General features: G+C 44.9%; 1 protein-coding gene across 1 annotated transcript; it reads right to left on the bottom strand.

The window, feature by feature from the left end:
* Positions 1–621: 621 nt before the first annotated feature.
* On the bottom strand, positions 622–8,297 carry GPX7 (glutathione peroxidase 7). Its single transcript, XM_025912277.2, has 3 exons — positions 8,096–8,297; positions 2,969–3,230; positions 622–1,423 (listed from the first exon to the last, which is right to left on the bottom strand). Exons 1-3 carry the CDS (start codon positions 8,228–8,230, stop codon positions 1,260–1,262), a joined length of 561 nt encoding a protein of 186 aa, XP_025768062.1. The 5' UTR covers positions 8,231–8,297; the 3' UTR covers positions 622–1,259.
* Positions 8,298–17,466: the final 9,169 nt, after the last annotated feature.

Here is a 17,466-nt window from a genome sequence, read left to right as displayed (position 1 = left end):
CTCAAAATATAAGTAAACAGTAAAAAAAAAAATAAATAAATAAAAGATACTGCCAAATCACCATCCAAAAACTTATGTCAGCTCATTGTCCCACCAACAGTTACTATGAATGCCCATTTCCCCACATCCTTACCAACTATGAGTATTATCATTTAAAAAATCTCTCCAATTTTAATGAGGCTGAGCATCTTTTCATATCCTTATTATCCATCTACATTATTCTGTGAATGATCTCTTCATATCTTTTGCCTATTTGTTATTGTAGTGTACTTTTGGTCAGTGCATTCTTACTGGGCAATAATGATTGGCTTGATTAAAAAAAAAAATTAGGAAGTCTTTGTACCAGATTCCTAACAGTGTTTACTTACCTCCAGGGAGTGAGATACAGAAAACAAGGGAGATACTTTCATTTTTAAAAAAACTTTTTAAATGTTTATTTATTTTTGAGAGACAGAGACAAAGTGCGAGTAGGGGAGGGGCAGAGAAAGAAGGAAACACAGAAACGGAAGCAGGCTCCAGGCTGAGCTGTCAGCACAGAGCCTGATGTGGGGCTTGAACTCACGAACTATGAGACTATGACCTGAGCTGAAGTTGGACGCTTAACGGACTGAGCCACCCAGGTGCCCAGATACTTTCATTTTTATTTATTATCATCCTGTATTATTTTACAATCTATTTGGATTACTTTTTCAATTAAAAAAATAATACAGAGGAAAACAACTACAACAACCAATAAATCTTTGGCCTGGATTCTCAATGGCTGGAAATTCATGTTGGGTGCAAGTTTTTATTGATTACAAGTTATTTTTTGGTTCATATGCAAAAAACATTTATTGAATGCTCCTAGTGAGCTGGCACTGCCCTAGGCACCTTTCATAGGTTGTTCATCCTCATCCTCACAACAGCCCTGTGAGGTAGGAATTGGTCCCATCTTATAGAGTTCTTAATAGGCAGCAGATTATTGCTTGATATACTTCTATTTGCCACATGTTTTCATAGGCTAGAGGTGCTTATTGGCTGGTGATTCATTGGTCAAGAGCTCTCACTGGCCAGGAGTTCCTAAAGGTTGTTCTAAGACTCAACTACAAAATACCAGATTTTTCCCTCATAGGAAGGATAGGGTACATGGGATAAAAGTGGAGGAAGGAGAGTCCATAGGCCCTCCCTCCGAGCACCATTGAGCACGACTGAGTTTGCTTTGGTCACCATCCAAGGTGTAGGGTGGGGGGAATGGGACAGTGGGAGAGGAGAGAAAGTGGTTATAAGTCTTCTCGCTTCTTCAGGATGAGCTTCCTCACGAGTGCTGTGATCTGGGGCCTGATTTCCTCCACCGACACAGTTGGGTCCCAAGCCCCTACTACCTTTCCATCTGGGGCCACTAGGTACTTCCAGAAGTTCCAGGTGGGCTCCTTCCCAGAAGTCTCTAGAGAAAAAGGAAGAAGGAAAGCAAAATGTGCTTCCCTGTGTCCACTCTCCTGGAATTCCATTATCGGTGTCCATCCTTCCCTTGAAGCAGTTGTTCCATTATTTAGAATTAACTAGAGAGCTTTTTAAAATCCTGATGCCCAGGCCACACCCCAGACTACTTAAATCAGAATCTCTGGTGGCAAGTCTTAGGAATCAGTAATTTTTTTTAAGTTTATTTATTTATTTTGAGAGAGAGTGCAAGTGGGAGAGGGGCAGAGAGAGGGAGAGAATCCCAAGCAGGCTCCATGCTGTCAGTGCAGAGCCCAATACAGGGCTCGATCCCATGAACTGTGAGATCATGACCTAAGCCCAAACCAAGGTCAGATGCTTAACTGACTCAGCCACCCAGACGCCCCCAGGCATCAGTATTTTTTTAAAAGCTCTCTAGGAGATGCCAATATGGCCCCAAGGTTGAGAACTACTGCTTTAGGATTCTGTGAAGTACTTGATAAAGTAGTATCAGATCCTCCTTTCTTAATGATCTCAAACTACTAAATAGTCTACAGCCTATTCTCTAAGGAAATCTTAATGGTTTCCAAATGTTAGTCTGTGGACTGGTTGCATCTGAATCTTGGTGGTGGGGGTGGGGGGAGGTACTTAAATAAATTCTTGGGCCCTGCTTCAGTAGGTCTCAGACTAAACCACTTTTAAGAGTTCCCAGTTGCTTCTAAAGCACAGTTAGGTTTGATCTATAACTATGGGAACTGGAAAGGTACTAATAAAAACACACAGGGGAAAAAAAGCAAATATTAGGATTGAACCATAGGGCAAAATTCAAATCTGCATCAGTAAGGGATTTTTTGTTTGCTACACTGTTTTCATTTACTCCTCCAGGTAAATGGGTGGGGGGTGGTAGTGAGGGATGTGAAGGCAATCAGATATACAGCATAGATGGCAAAAATGGAGCCTCCAAAGGAAGAGAAAGGCCCAAGGAAGGAAACAGGACCATAATGATAAGCTTGGCCCATGACCTCATTTTGTAGTTCTGAAGCTTCCGGGGATGCAGAGGGGACCTATTTCTGAAATATTAAGATCTGGAATTTTTGCTCTGAAGGTTTCCCTCCATGGTATATGGACGTTGCCCCTAACTCAGGACAGGAAATAACCTGTCAGCCATCTTGGTCAGCCTTCTCCAGACGTGTGGCATCCTCTGTCTGCCCTTGGTGTCTCCATCCGAAATCCATAAGCTCGACTAATTCACATAGACTAAATCTGAGGGCCTCAGTCTCCTTTTAAAATCCCTGTGTATGAAAACAGGACCTCAGAGAAGTCTGCTAGAGTGCCCCTGAGGGGGAACTTCAAGGCAGCAGGGGTAGAGGTATCCTCAGGCAGAAATACCTCTCTCTTCATCCTCAAAGATGAGTGCTCGAACAGACCATGAACCTATATGCAGGAGTCTGGAAGGGGACCCAGGTCACCCAATCAGCAAGTAGTTTCTGCTGCCCAGGGAGCCATGACCTCAGCCAGCTGAGGGAAAGTAAGGGAACAGATCAGGACTCACGGATCAGGTACTTGAAGGCAGGGTGGGCACCAGTGCCAGTAACTGCGACCTTGCTAAACATGGGGAAAGAGACACCATAGGTGCGGCGGGCGAAGCTCTCGATCTCCTTGTTGCTATCGGGCTCCTGCTGGCCAAACTGGTTGCAGGGGAAGGCAAGCACATTGAAGTGATGGGGCCCCAGGTCCCGCTGCAGCTGCTGCAAGGCTCTGTAGTGCTGGTCTGTGAAGCCACACTCGCTAGCCACGTTCACTACCAGGGACACCTGGGTGGCAAAAACAAAACCCAGATACATACACAGCCCAGTGAAGAGTCATGCACTTTCACATGCCAGACGTGCCCACACGGTGACCACCCCCCAAAAATTAATGCTTTCTCATATATTCAAGAGCACAATGTATACATATATAAATGTGCAATGCTCTCACAAATACACAAACACATGCACATAGGCACAAATGAAATCAAACATTCAGGGGCTTGCAGATATGTATGCATACACATACATGAACATCCATGAGAATAAGCATACAATATACATAAATGGGGATGCATATGCCCCATGATGCAAAAATATATTAGCACACATCACACATGCCCACAAACACACACAACACATTTACACAAAGAGGCACACACACTGGTGAGCTCACATCAGGAGGTAATGTGGGGGCACCTGGGTGGCTCAGTTTGTTAAGCATCTAACTCTTCATTTTGGCTTAGGTCATGATCTCATGATCGTGAGATCGAGCCCCATGTCGGGCTCTGTGCTGAGCATATGGAGCCTGCTTAAGATTCTCTCTCTCTCTCTTCCCCTCAGCCTTTCTCCCCTGTTGGCATGCTCTCTCTCTAAAATAAAAAAATAAATAAATAAATAAAAATTTTAAAAAACTTAAAAAATAAAATTAAAACAAAAAAGGAGGTAATGTGGGGGAATGGAAAGGCAGACCTGGGTTCAATTTCTGGTTCAGTCAACTGGCACTCATCACTTTACATGAGTAATAAACCCTTCTAAGAAACCCACTGTGAACCCGTTGAAGGCAGGAGCCATGTCCTCTTCAGGTCTCAGAAAGTGCTAAATGAATAAGTAAATGTACACACATACATAATCACATGGATATAGAGACAGACGTAGGTTTTCTTCATAAAAGGACCCCATGGCAATCCCTTTCTGCGCCTCTCCCTCCAGCACACAAATACCACTTTCTTGAGTCACTAGACTATTCCTTAAACTTCTTACCACCTTATAATAAATGCATTTATTTATAGCCTTTAGGTGATACATACAAAGCTGGCTGATAAATACAATTGCTGACAATACAGCAAGTAGGATTTTGGCACCAATGCTGTATACATTGTTAAAGAATTCTTAAATCTTACCCTGTGTCTGTGGAGCCCAGCCCTATCTCTTTGGCCACTTTTTTGGAAGAGCTGGGATTATACTAGCTGGCTCCATAAAGAGAGCCACCTCCCAGAGACAGCCTGGGGCACTGGACATACACTGGCACAAACTGCTCAGGCTAGACAGGCTTTTTCAACCTCAGCACTATTGACATTTTGGGCCAGATCATTCTTTTCTTCCTTCCTTCCTTCCTTCCTTTTTTTTTTTTTTTTTTTTTATTTATTTTGAGACAGAGCAAGAGAGCACAAAGCGGGGTAGAGGCAGAGAGAGAGAGAAAATCCCAAGCAGGCTCTCAGCTGTCAGTGCAGAGCCTGAGATGGGGTTCAATCTCATGAACCATGAGATCATGATTGAGCCAAAATCAAGAGTCGGTGCTTAATGGACTGAGCCACCCAGGCACCCCACTGGGCCAGATAATTCTATTATGCAGGGGCTTTCCTATTCATTGTAGGATGTTTAGCAGCATCCCTGGCCTCTACCCACTAGATGTCTAGCTTTAAAAAAAATTTTTTTAAATGTTTAATCTATTTCTGAGAGAGAGAGAGACAGAGACAGAGCGTGAGCAGGAGAGGGACAGAGAGAGCTGTCAGTACACAGCCCAATGAGGGGCTCGAACCCATGACCCGTGAGAGTGTGACCTGAGTTGAAGTCGGACGCTTAACCGACTGAGCCACCCAGGTGCCCTGATGTCTAGTTTTGACAATCAAAAATGTCTCCAAACGTTGCTGTATGTCTCCTGGGGAGGAAAATCACCCCCAGTTGAGAACTACTGGGCTGGATGATGAGAACTGTTGAGCTGTAACTCCCCTACCCTGCCTCTACCAGATGAGGAAGGACCCATTCTATGGGGCCACAGGCCATTAGAACAACCTCCCCTATCTGTGTCAGCATGTTGTATTTTGCTTGTGGTGCTGAGAAACTGGGACCCTTAATTCCCTTCCTTAATTGGGGGTCTTCCTCTTTCTTTTCTGCTGGATCCCTGGACAGTGAAAGCATTAAAAGTTGCTTATTTTTAACCTATGTCTTGTGCGTCTGCCTACCCTTGGAAGGAGGGAAATCCTGTTTCTAGTTCCATACCTGAAACCAAAAAGTTTCTCCTTAAACTGATCAAAGGATGGATGGACAGAGACACCCACATATACATAGTTAATTTACATATGTGCATATCAAAGCATAGATACAGACTCAGGCGTTCACATAGAAGCAAGGAAACAAATAAACTATTTGCATGCATACTACACTCAGGCCTGCATGTACATAAGCTCACACCGTAGACAAGCACATTCCCAGGTAGTCACCCATTCATCCATACTCAACACTGGTCTAAATGACTGCCTTCCAGTTAGCCACAGGGCATAAACTATACAATCTTGCTCGTGGTTTTGTCTCCAGGGCTAGACTCAGTGCCAGGCATGTAGTGGGAGCCAATAAATCTCTTTCAATTTTTAAAAGACAGTGGTAAAATATACATAATGAGCCAGTAATTATTTACAGGTGAATGAATGACCAAGTGGTAGTCCTAGCTTGGATTAACTCAACAGAATCATTTACAGCTTCCCTGGACTATTTCTGGTTTCCCTCTAAACCTGGCAGCTAAGAGCTTGGGCTTTGGAGCTGGACTGCCTATGTTCAAATTCTCACTCTATCTCTTAGCAGGTGTGTGACTTTGTTCTTTTCTTTTTCTTTTTTCCATTTTCTTTCTGATTGATATCTTGGCTTCTCACGCCTATGCTTTTTTTTTTAAATTTTTTTTTTCAACGTTTATTTATTTTTGGGACAGAGAGAGACAGAGCATGAACGGGGGAGGAGCAGAGAGAGAGGGAGACACAGAATCGGAAACAGTCTCCAGGCTCTGAGCCATCAGCCCAGAGCCTGACGCGGGGCTCGAACCCACGGACCGCGAGATTGTGACCTGGCTGAAGTCGGACGCTTAACCGACTGCGCCACCCAGGCGCCCCACGCCTATGCTTTTTAGGATATACCAGTAACCAAGAGTATGAAAACACTCAGAATTCTGGGATCACTTCTCTGGGTCATTTTTCTCCAGGATTTCTGTTCTTCACATCCTGGGTGCCTCATTACTTCTGAAAATAAATAAAATTTGTTCTATTTCCATCTTAGCACTTATTACCACTGTACTGGGAATTACCTTGTTCGTTTCTGTTCCTGTTTATTGTCTCTCTCTTCTCCATTGCATATAGGCTCTATTGAAGTGGAAACTTATCTTTTTTGTTCACCACTGTGTCCCAAAGACTGGCCTAGTACTTAGTGTACAGTAGGTACTCAATAATAATGAATGAATGAATGAATGAATGAATGAATGAATAGCAGAGCTAGTCAAGTGCTAAACCTAGAGCTCTCTGTTAAGCTGCACTAGAAGGAAGGAAAGGCCTAACTGGGAATGGGCCCTACTCTTATTGGCTCTTTGTCCTCAGTCCTGGATGAGTTTCCTGCTGGAGCCCACCAAACACAGGTACGGAGCACTCTACCAAGAGCTTCCACACTGTCATCTCATTTGAAATTCACAATACCTTGGGGGACAATCAGGACAAGGAATACTGCCCCCAGGACTACCAGCATATTTGAGCATTTTCAGGTTTAGAAAGTACTTTCTTCACTAAAGACTCGCTCCCAGGAGAAGAATGCTGATAAGCCATTTTTCTGTGGTCCATCCAAATCTGGATGCTGTACCTATGTGTTCATTACCAATTCCCCACCTTTCCCACATTAAGGCCCTAGGGCCATCTTGAGAAATGGGGCTCAGAGTGCTCTTCATTATACACAGTGTAACATCTAGGCCTCTGAATATACTGTTCAAGGCCCCTCTCGGTCCCTCCCTACTATCATCAGCCTCATCTTCCACCACTCAGCCTCATGCTTTATACTCCTTCAAGCAGATCTGCTTGAAGGCCACCCACTCCTCCTCCATCCTTCTTGCTGTTTGTTTGCTTTAGAGACTTGGTATGAACAGTTCTTTGCCTGGAAAGCTCTTCTTGGTCTTGCCAAAACTCATTCTTGTTTCAAAGACTCACCCAGGTACATTTCTTCTCTGAGTCCTCTCTGAGAGACTTGGTAATGAGATAGCAGTTAGCCTGGATGGCTCTTGTATCTCAGCCCGAGCTGCCATCTTAGGAGTTTGCCTAGAGAAGTCCACAGATGGATGGGTAGTTCTCTCCAGGCTCTGTGCTTTCTAGAGCTGTATGACCTTTCCTCTGGACCTTCCTGTCCTCTCTAAAGGATGATCTGTGTAAAGGTCGCCGTGCATCTTAACTAACTCCCCCAGCACTGCATATCCATATCCACGGGTTTCTCATTGGACTCAGTATCAGCAACAATCCCAGTTCCAGAGCGGAAACGGGGGATGGGAGAGACAAAGGCGGCAGGATGCTAGGGTTGCCTTTCGACCGGTGCTTGACAAAGGCCTAGCCGAGGCAAGCAGCCTCTGAGAGAGGTCGGGCTCCACTGCCCAAAGTCGCTGCGAGGGAAATCGGCGTAGGCTGGAAGAGTTTCGGGTTTCACTGCGCACCGAGGCCGTGCCACGTAGTTGCGGGATAGGCTCAGCGCAGGATCTGGGGGCGCCGCACCCCGGGGGGAAATAGCTGGGGGAGTGGGAGCCAGGGCAGGGCTGCGGAACCCCCTCGGGGCCACACCCGCAGGGTCCCGGGCTGCGGGGTTCCCGCAACGGGCCCTGCCCGGGTGGCTCCGAGGCCCCGCCGGCGGACACTCACCGAACCGCGGTACTTCTCCAGCGACACCAACTTGCCCCGGATGTTGACCGCCTTGAAGTCGTAGAAGTCCTGCTCCCGCTGCGCGCAGGCCGCGGCCGATAGGAGCAGCCACGCCAACACCAGTGCACCCACCATGACTCGCTCCCGAGCTGCCGGCTCTGCGAGGGCAAAATCAGGCGGGGGGACCCAGCGTGGGGGGCGGGCGGAGGCGGCACCCGCGCCAGGGGGCCGGCGAGGCTGGACGCGCCCCCTCGCCTTCTGTCCCGCTGGCGGTGGAGCGCGGGGCTCTGGACCTCAGTCTCCCCATCTGCACCGTGGGAGCGTTGGACTGCGCGCCTGTCTCCGACCCCAGAGTCGTGGGTTCAGGCGTCTGACCACTGAGACCGTTCCGACCAGTTGCAGTGAGGCTCCGTCTTGTTTCAGGATGCAGCGACTTGGTAGGGAAAGAGGTGAAAAATTCGATTTGAGAGTTCAACTTTTAATTTGCTCAGTGGCCTTAGGCTGGTCAGGCCACTTCTCTGGGCTTCAGCTTCTCCATTAGTTCAGTGGCGCTAGCCTCCCTCCCTGACGCACCTGGGCAATATAGAATGGGAGTAATAGAAAAAATGGAGGTGAAACTGATGGGAGAAAAAAGAAACAAATGTCAGGCTTCATGCGGCTCTCAGTCTCCAGGCGAATTCCTGAGGCTTACAAATTGTAACACTCCCGCAGCTCTCTCAAGGACTTCCTTTATTGCTTTACCTCTGTAGCTTTGCTCTTAATAGTGTTACTTTCCCTGATAGCTGTAAACACGCCCTGAGATATATTTGCAATTACCTCCTGAGCATATGGCCCACTGATACACATCTGAAGAGTCCCCAGACTGGTGTTTTACTAGGCACTAGTAAATAACCTTATCGTAGCAGCAGCAGCCCCCCCAAGGTCCTGAAAGCTTTACTTCCAAATTCCTTGGAGATTTAAGCTATCCCTAACCCCCACTAACTAAAAAGTGTATAATCAGTGAGTCTTCACAATCCCAGTGCAGCTCTTTCTGCCCACGGGTCCTGAGTTGTGCTTTGATAAGAGTACTTTTTGCACTGAAAACGTCTCAAGAATTCTTTCTTGACCATTTACTCTTGGCTCACATCACATCTAAACACTTTGTCTGCTGAATGGTGCTTACAAATTTTAGAGGAATGAATGTGTACGGTCCCTGAAAGAGATGACACAGAGAAAAGGAAGAGAGGACAGAGGGTCTGTTGTAGGTTGGGTGCCAGGGAAGCAGATTCTGAGATAGAGGTTGCAGTGCAGGAATATACGAGGGAGCCTCCCTGGGATCAACACCTGTGGAAGGGAGGGAGGGAACAGGAGTGGGCACAAGTCCAGAGCTCCATGCAGGTCCAAGGACAGTCTTGGTTGATCCCATGGGGACACTGGAGCTAGAACGGCCCATCAGAGTAGTCCCCAGATAAATGAAAATGGCCAGGCCAAGACTTTATATCCCTGCTACACCTGTCTTTGGATGTGAGGCCATCTGGGAAAGGGTGTGATAGGAGCAAAGGTGACCCTGTCCCTGGAGGGGCTGACAGTTAAAGGCTTTCCACTGACAGCACTCCCAGCAGCTGGTGTCTCAGGTCTTCACTGACGGGAAATCTGGGCAGCACATTACAATGTCTCCCACACTCAGAAAACGTGTTCTTGTTGAGGCCACTTTTAGACAAAGAGGCTTGAAGGATGGAATGTAGAAAGGGCCACAGCAACCACCTGGCTGAATATAGACAGGCCCATCAGGCGACCCACTTCAAAATACCCATGGGCCCTAACTGACCAATGGGCTACTTACAACTAGGCACAGTTACCAAAAAAGGGAGAATTCCATATCTGGCCATACTTCTTCATCTTTCCCCTTTAAAAACAGCCCCCACTTGGGGGGTTCAGTTGGTTAAGCATCCAACTCTTGATCTTGGCTCAGGTCATGCTCTCACAGTTCATGAGCTCAAGTCCCATACTGAGCTCCACGCTGACAGTGTAGATAGAGCCTGTTTGGGATTCTCTCTCTCCCTCTCTCTCTCTGTCTGTCCCCTCCTCACAATACATAAATAAACCTTAAACAAACAAACAAAAATAACAGACCCCACCCACTGCCTGTTTGCTGTTCACCCAGCCGCTCCATTGCTATGTATTCAATAAACTTCTAGCTGCTTTGTTCTGCCTCCGGTAAATTCTTTCACCGCCTGTGCCACAGGCTTCCACCATATCGTCACCCCACATTTGGGGGTCCCATCCCATCGGACAGACACACCATTTAAACACCACATTGCTGAGCCGCACCAAATGCCAAGCATGGTGCTGGGTGTGACAGTGTAGCCAGGATGCAAGGGTACAGAGCGCCAGGTTCCAAGGGTCCCAAATAGACCAAGTTTGGCCACCCGTTACTGACAAAATCCAAAGGCAGAAAGACAAGTGGTGGTGAAACAGGAAAGGAATTTATTTCAGTGAGGACACCACCAGGAAGACAATGGACTAGTGCCTCTCAAAGACTGTCTCCAAAGTGGCAAAAATACATCCAGGTTTATATAAGGAAAATGTAGGACAAAAGTGGGAGGGCACATGTGGATGGATAGGCAGTGACAGTCAAATTGATCATTGTCTTGGAGTCCATCACAGGCAGGGTCTTGCTGGCTCAGGGCAGTCCTGACTACTTAAGAAAGTAGTTTGGGGGCGCCTGGGTGGCTCAGTCGGTTGAGTGGCCGACTTCGGCTCAGGTCACGATCTCACGGTCCGTGAGTTCGAGCCCCGCGTCGGGCTCTGTGCTGACAGTTCAGAGCCTGGAGCCTGTTTCGGATTCTGTGTCTCCCTCTCTCTGACCCTCCCCCGTTCATGCTCTGTCTCAAAAATAAATAAACGTTAAAAAAAAAAAAATTTTAAAGGAAAAAAAAAAGAAAGTAGTTTGGGTTCCCACATTCCAAAGCCAGGGATGCTTTGCCTGCAGGGTCTTCCACCTGAGCCAAGGGACGAACTGGATGAAAAACCCAACTAGAAAATTTGAGACCAAAATGGAGGCAGCCAACGTCCACTTTTATGAGAAACCAGGTAAACTGGAGATTTCATGTAATGTGGTAAGGGCTAAGCATTCCTACAGTCATTCAACAAACACTTATTGAGCACCTGGTCTATGCCAGGTTCTGCTTTAGATGCTTCTTGTGCAGTGATGAACAAGACAGCATGGTCCCTACCCAGGGGGAGACAGGTATTAAACAATTCATAAATAGGTCTATAATTACTGCTGTGTTAAGTACCACCTAAACTAACCTGGTAGGAGAGGCAGAAGCAGGCTAGGAGGGCTTCCCAGAGGAAGGTCTGAGCTGCATTCTGAAGAATAAGTAGAAATTGGGCAGGTTGAAACAAGGAAGCAAGTTCAAAGATCCTGAGTGAGAGAGAAACATGGTGCATTGAGAAACAAAGAAGGCTAGTCTGGTTGGAGCAGAGAGAGCAAAGGGTAAGGGAAGGTAGTGAGGCAGGTAGGGGTGAGGCCACACAATACCTAGTAGGCCACAGTCAAGATTATGGTCTTTAAGGCAAGAAATGAGGGTGGTTTGTTGTTGTTGTTGTTATTGTTGTTGTTTAAAGCAGAGTAGTGGTGGTGAGTCCTATGATGTAGGTGTAGAAAGGTACCTCTGGCTGTTCCAAAGAGAGTGGATAGAAAGGAGAAAGAGTGCATGTGTTCTAGATGCTGAGGTAAAGGACACTGTGCGTTTTTGAGGCCTAGACGTGGTTGCTAACCTAGTAGTCAGGAAAGTTTTCTTGTAGGTGGTAACACTAGAACCATGTCTTCAAAGAGGAATGGGAATTCTCCAGTTTGGGCAAGGGGAGGGCAAAGATGTTGGCCTGAGAGAGCAGTGTCTATGAAGGGGCACAGTCTTCACAAGAGTCTGCTTGGCTGTTGGGATGAGAGGGTGGAGCATAGATGAGGTGGGAACAGTTATCAGGGGCCAGATGGAGAAGGGTGTTGAGTGCCAAGCCTAGGAGCTTGGACTTCACTCTCCATGCTGTGGTGAGCAAAGTTTGAAGGTGGGCACAAGATTACACAGTTAATGAAACTTAAATCCAGGCCTTCAGACTCAGAACATGGAGTCTTTCTGTACTGCCAGTGTGGCTCTCTCTTCAGGAGCAGACAGCATTATCGGGAGAAGAGGAAGACCAGAGAAAATGTGCTCCAGACAAGGGCCAAGACAGGAATAAAGTGCTCCGGCCTTCCTACTCCCTCCTCTGCCCCACCTCCGTGGGAACCTTGAGCCTGTGATGCTTCTCTGGTATTATTAAATGGCTCCCGCTTTACTCTGCCCCACAAAGATGTTGATCTCCCTTCCTGCCATGTGTCCCTTTCACTCAGCCTTTCCCTGGATGTCCTAATAACCACGAGTTCTCAAATTCTGCTCCATACAGAGTTTTGCAAGCTTGGCCAAGCTGTTTCCTGTAAAATCCAGATAGGCAGGCATTTCTACTAAGCAGAAAAAAAAAAAAAAAAAAAGTTAGAGGTGAAATGTTTCTCAGTTGTAAATTTCTCTTCTGGGGCCTACCCGTCTCCCCTATTCATGCTTTGGAACCCAGTTCAGATATCACCCCCCTGTGGTACTAAATCACTCTCTCTTCTCTGATGCCTTTGTACCTAGTACATTTTCCTCTCAGTGGGCTGATGATAATATTGTGCAGTTGTCCATTTCTGTGGCTTGGGGGCAGGCTGGACTATATCTGAATCATCTTTGTCTCCCTGGTATACATTAGCTACTCAGTAAATATTCATTTTTCATAAACTTTCTTTCATTATTTGTCTGTGCTGGAATCTGATATGAGATGCTATTGATTTTAACCATCAGTGTATGTTTTGTCATTTTATTTTCAGTCCACTATGAGTTTTTTTGTGTTTCTGAAAGAGCACACCTATTCCCAAGTGGTCTATCTATACAAGTGGGAGACCCAAGGGCACTGACAAATGCACATAAAATTCTTAGCTGAACACCTAGAAGGGTGAGGGACTCCCTCCTGGATCTCCTGTAAAAGCTCAAAGAAGCTTTTAATGGGCATTTAGAATACTCATTAATGTTTTGTTTGTTCATCAAATTGTTGAGAACCTACTATCTACAAAACACATTTTAAGGTCTAGGAGTATAGTAGTTAATAAGACAGACAAAAAAGACAATAATTCTTGAACATACATTCTAGCAGGGGGAAAAGAATAATAAAAATTGATAATAGGAAACATACATATAACACATTAGATGGTGATAAGCTGGGGAGAGGGATGGAGAATGTGGTGGTAGGGTGGGGAGATTGCAATTTTAATTGAATGATCAGGAGGCCTCACTGAGAAAGTGGCATTGGGCAAAGACCTGAAGAAAGAGAGCAAGCAATGGGAAAACAAGAAGCAACATTCCAGATAGCGGAAACAGCAAGTACAAAGGCCATGAGGCAGAAGCATGCATAATGTGTTGGGAGAACAGCAAAGGGGCTAGCATAACTGCAGTGGAGTGAGTGGGGGGCGGGGGGCGGGGAGTAACTGGGGATAACATTAGGGAGGTAATAGGATGGGAAGGGAGCACACACTGTAGGGCCTTATAAGCCATCGTAAAGATATTGGCTTGGAATCTGAGATGTGAAGCTATTAAAGAGTTTTAAGCAAGGGAATGGCATTTCTAATTCATGTTTTAACAGAATCGCTCTGACAGCAGTATTGAAGTAAGGAGGCCATTCAGGAGGCTCTTGCAATAATGGATGTGAAGGAAAATGCAGGCCTTCACAAAAGTGATGGCGGTGGAGGTAGTGCAAAGTAGTCAGATTCTGAATATATTTTGAAAGTAGAGGCAAAAGGGTTTCTGACTGTTGAATGTCACGGGTGGCTTTAAAGTTTTGGCCAGAGCAACTGGAAGAATGAAGTTCTGCTGTTAACTGAAATGAAGATGCCTACAGAGGCAACTGGTTTGGGATGGAAAATCAAGAGCTCAGTTTTGGACCTGTTAAACTTGAGTGGCTTACTAGCAGTGGTATGCTGGTAAACGTTTGACAACTTCTGCGCCAAGGGAAAAAGGTGTGTGTGTGTATATGTGCGCATACACCCATATAAGTGTATTATAAAGTTTACGCATGGCACACGATTCACAAATACTAAAATTTAGTAGTTCTCCCCCTGTCTACGTGAGATATGTTCCAAGACCCACAGTAGATACCTGAAACCATGCATAGTACTGAACCCTATATAAAGCTATGTTTTCTCCTATACATACCTGAGAGAGTTTAATTCACAAATAGGCACAGTAAGAGATTAATAACAAGTGCAAATAATAGAATAGAACAGTTGTAGCGATATAAAAGTTATGTGAATGTGGTCTTTCTCTCTCTATCCAAACCCCTTGTACTGTGTTTGTAACCAGGGAACCGGGGTGCAAGAGCATGTGGCTCCAGGGTCCCCAAAGAGACCAAGTTCAGCCACTGGCAGCTGACAAAATCCAAAGGCAGAGAGAAGGGTGGTGGGGAAACAGGAAAGGGATTTATTTCAGTGAGGCCAACACCAGGAAGACAATAGGCCAGCATCTGGAACACTGTCTCCGAAGTGCCAAAAATAACTTCTAGGTTTATATGAGGAAAATGTGCGACAATGGTGGGTGGGTACATGCTGGTGGGCAGTAAAGGTCAGGTTGATCATTATCTTGAGGTCAATCATCATGGGGTCTTGCTGGCTCAGGGCAGTCCTGATTGCTTGAGGTATTTTGGGTTCCCATCAGAGGATGCTTTGCCCACAGAGTCTTTTGCTTGAGTTAAGTAAGAGAAAGCTGGAAAGGGTTCCTGGGTGGCTCAGTCGGTTGAGCATTCGACTTCGGTTCAGGTCATGATCTCATGGTTCATGAGTTCAAGTCCCGCCTCGGGCTCTGTGCTGACAGCTCAGAGCCTGGAGCCTGCTTTGGATTCTGTCTCTCTCTCTCTCTCTCTCTCTCTCACTCTATCTCCCTCTCAAGAAATAAATAAACATTAAAAAAGAGAAAGCTGGAAAAAAGAGCTTAATGTGTGAAAGTACATACTGAGGTCAAAATACAGGTAGTTGGAAGTCCCCTTTTCACCCTTCTTGTGATTATGTGAGAAAATAAAATGCCTGTGGGATGAGAGGAGGTGAGGTAAACAATTAGGCATTTGTGATGTAGCATTAGGCAAAAATTGACCTTTTGGTGGTACATCAGAAGGAGGACTGTCTAGGGTGCCTGGGTGGCTCAGTCAGCTAAGCATCTGACTTCAGTTCAGGTCATGAGCTCATGGTTTATGAGTTTGAGCCCCATGATCTTGCAGTTCATGATTTCGAGCCCCATGTTGGGCTCTGTGCTGATGGCTCAGAGCCTGGAGCCTGCTTCAGATTCTGTGTCTCCCTCTCTCTCTGCTACTTTCCCACTTGGCACTTTGTCTCTCTCTCTCAAATAAATAAACATTTTTAAAAATTAAAAAAAAAAAAAAAAGGGAGGACTGTCTTTTTCTAGACTGCCTTTGACCCAGGATAAGTGAAAATGCAAAGGCAAAAACTTGGATGAGGGAAGACTACTTTATATAATATTTCCTATCACAGGGGAGCCTCGGTGGCCATGGTTTGTGAGTTCAAGCCCCACGTTGGGCTCTCTGCTATTAGGGTGGAACATTCTTCAGATCTGCCCCTGCTCGCCTCCATTTGCTCTCTCTCAAAAAATAAATAAACATTTTTAAAAATTAAAAAAATGCTCTTTATCATAAATTCCAAATTTGTTCTAACAGAATGTTTTGATTTTTGCCAAACTTGTTTTTTTTTTTTAAAGTAATCTCTACACCCAACATAGGGCTTGAATTCATGACTCCAAGATCAAGAGTCACAGGCTCTACTGACAGAGCCAGCCAAGCACCATGATTTCTCTAAACTTGTATCTGTAGCCATTTAATGGTTGCAAATTGCTGAACAAGTATAGTTTCAAGGCTCAGCCATAAAAAAGAATGAAATCTTGCCTTTTGCAAGGATGTGCAATGACAATGACCTCTAGAGAGTGTAATGCTAAGTGAAATAAGTCACAGAGAAAGACAAATATCACATCATTTCACTCATATGTGGAATTTAAAAACAAAACAAACAAACAAGGAAAAAAAAAAAGAGACAACCCAAAAAACAGACTCTTAACTACAGAGAACAAACAGATGATCACCAGAGTAGGTGGGTGGGTGAAGGGGTGAAATAGGTGAAGGGGATTAAGAGTACACTTACCATGATGAGCACTGAGTAATGTATAGAATTGGTGAATCACTATATGTACACCTGAAACTGATATAACACTGTAGTGGAATTAAAACAAAAATTGAAATTTAAGAGAAGTACAGTCCAAGGTGAATATTGGTTGATATTTGTTCACATTAACAGTAAGATGGGGGGGTGCCTGGCTGGCTCAGTCAGTAGAGTATGTAGCTCTTGATGTCAGAGTCATGAGTTCAAGCCCCACAGTGTGTGTAGAACCTACTTAAAAACAAACAAACAAAAACCAAATAGTAAGATGAAAGTGAAACAATAAAGACTAATGTTGGAACTTCACTAGTCAATGACACACATGATTGCTTTGCTGACTCAGATAGTAGTTTTTTAATATTAGAAGAATAATTCCTCAATTTTTAAATGTTATTTACAGTGTAATAGCTACAGATACAATGCAGTCTAAATTTAATCTGCATTATTAATATGTTTTACATCACTTTCTTAGGTATAGGCAATCAACATAGTAATAGGTCAAACTCTGGTAGTATTTTGCCAATTTCTGTGGTGTGATACTCTCACTATGGCTGGTTTTGGAGCTACCAACATAATGTCACTAAATGTGGAGTTAGGAAAAGATGTAAGAATACTACACCATTATATAGTATTTCCACAATACAGAGAGAATAGATGTAAATAACACCAAGAGCATAGAAAATAATAAAATAAAGTAATTAGAAAATGATGAGTTTTGAATTTTACCTTATACTATAATTTATTTAATTTTAAGTTTTCATAATTTAAGTGTTAGTAATGACTGTGTTTAACAAGAGGCTGGAAAAATTCCTGAAAATATAACAGTTGGCTCTAGAACACTACTCCTTTCTCTAGTTAGGTTGGATATCTCAGTCTGGACTTGGAGGAGAGCTCTAGGTCAGAGGTATAAATTTGGGAGTGGATAGCATATGGAGTACTTAAAGCCAGGATACTGAATCTTGATGGAGAGTTGGTGTAGATAGACGGGAGAACTGAGAACAGTTCTTGGGACTCCATCATTCAGCATCGGGGAGATGAAGACATCAGAAAAGTGGGAGGGAACCAGAAGAGGTGACTTAACAGAGTAGCTAGAAGAACAGGAACCAATAGA

Source organism: Puma concolor, chromosome C1, assembly GCF_028749965.1.
Source record: "Puma concolor isolate L17-30 chromosome C1, mPumCon1.1.hap2, whole genome shotgun sequence".
NCBI classification, from domain to species: Eukaryota; Metazoa; Chordata; class Mammalia; order Carnivora; family Felidae; genus Puma; species Puma concolor.
Note: the sequence above shows the minus strand (reverse complement) of the source record. Positions and strands in the feature narration are given on the sequence as shown.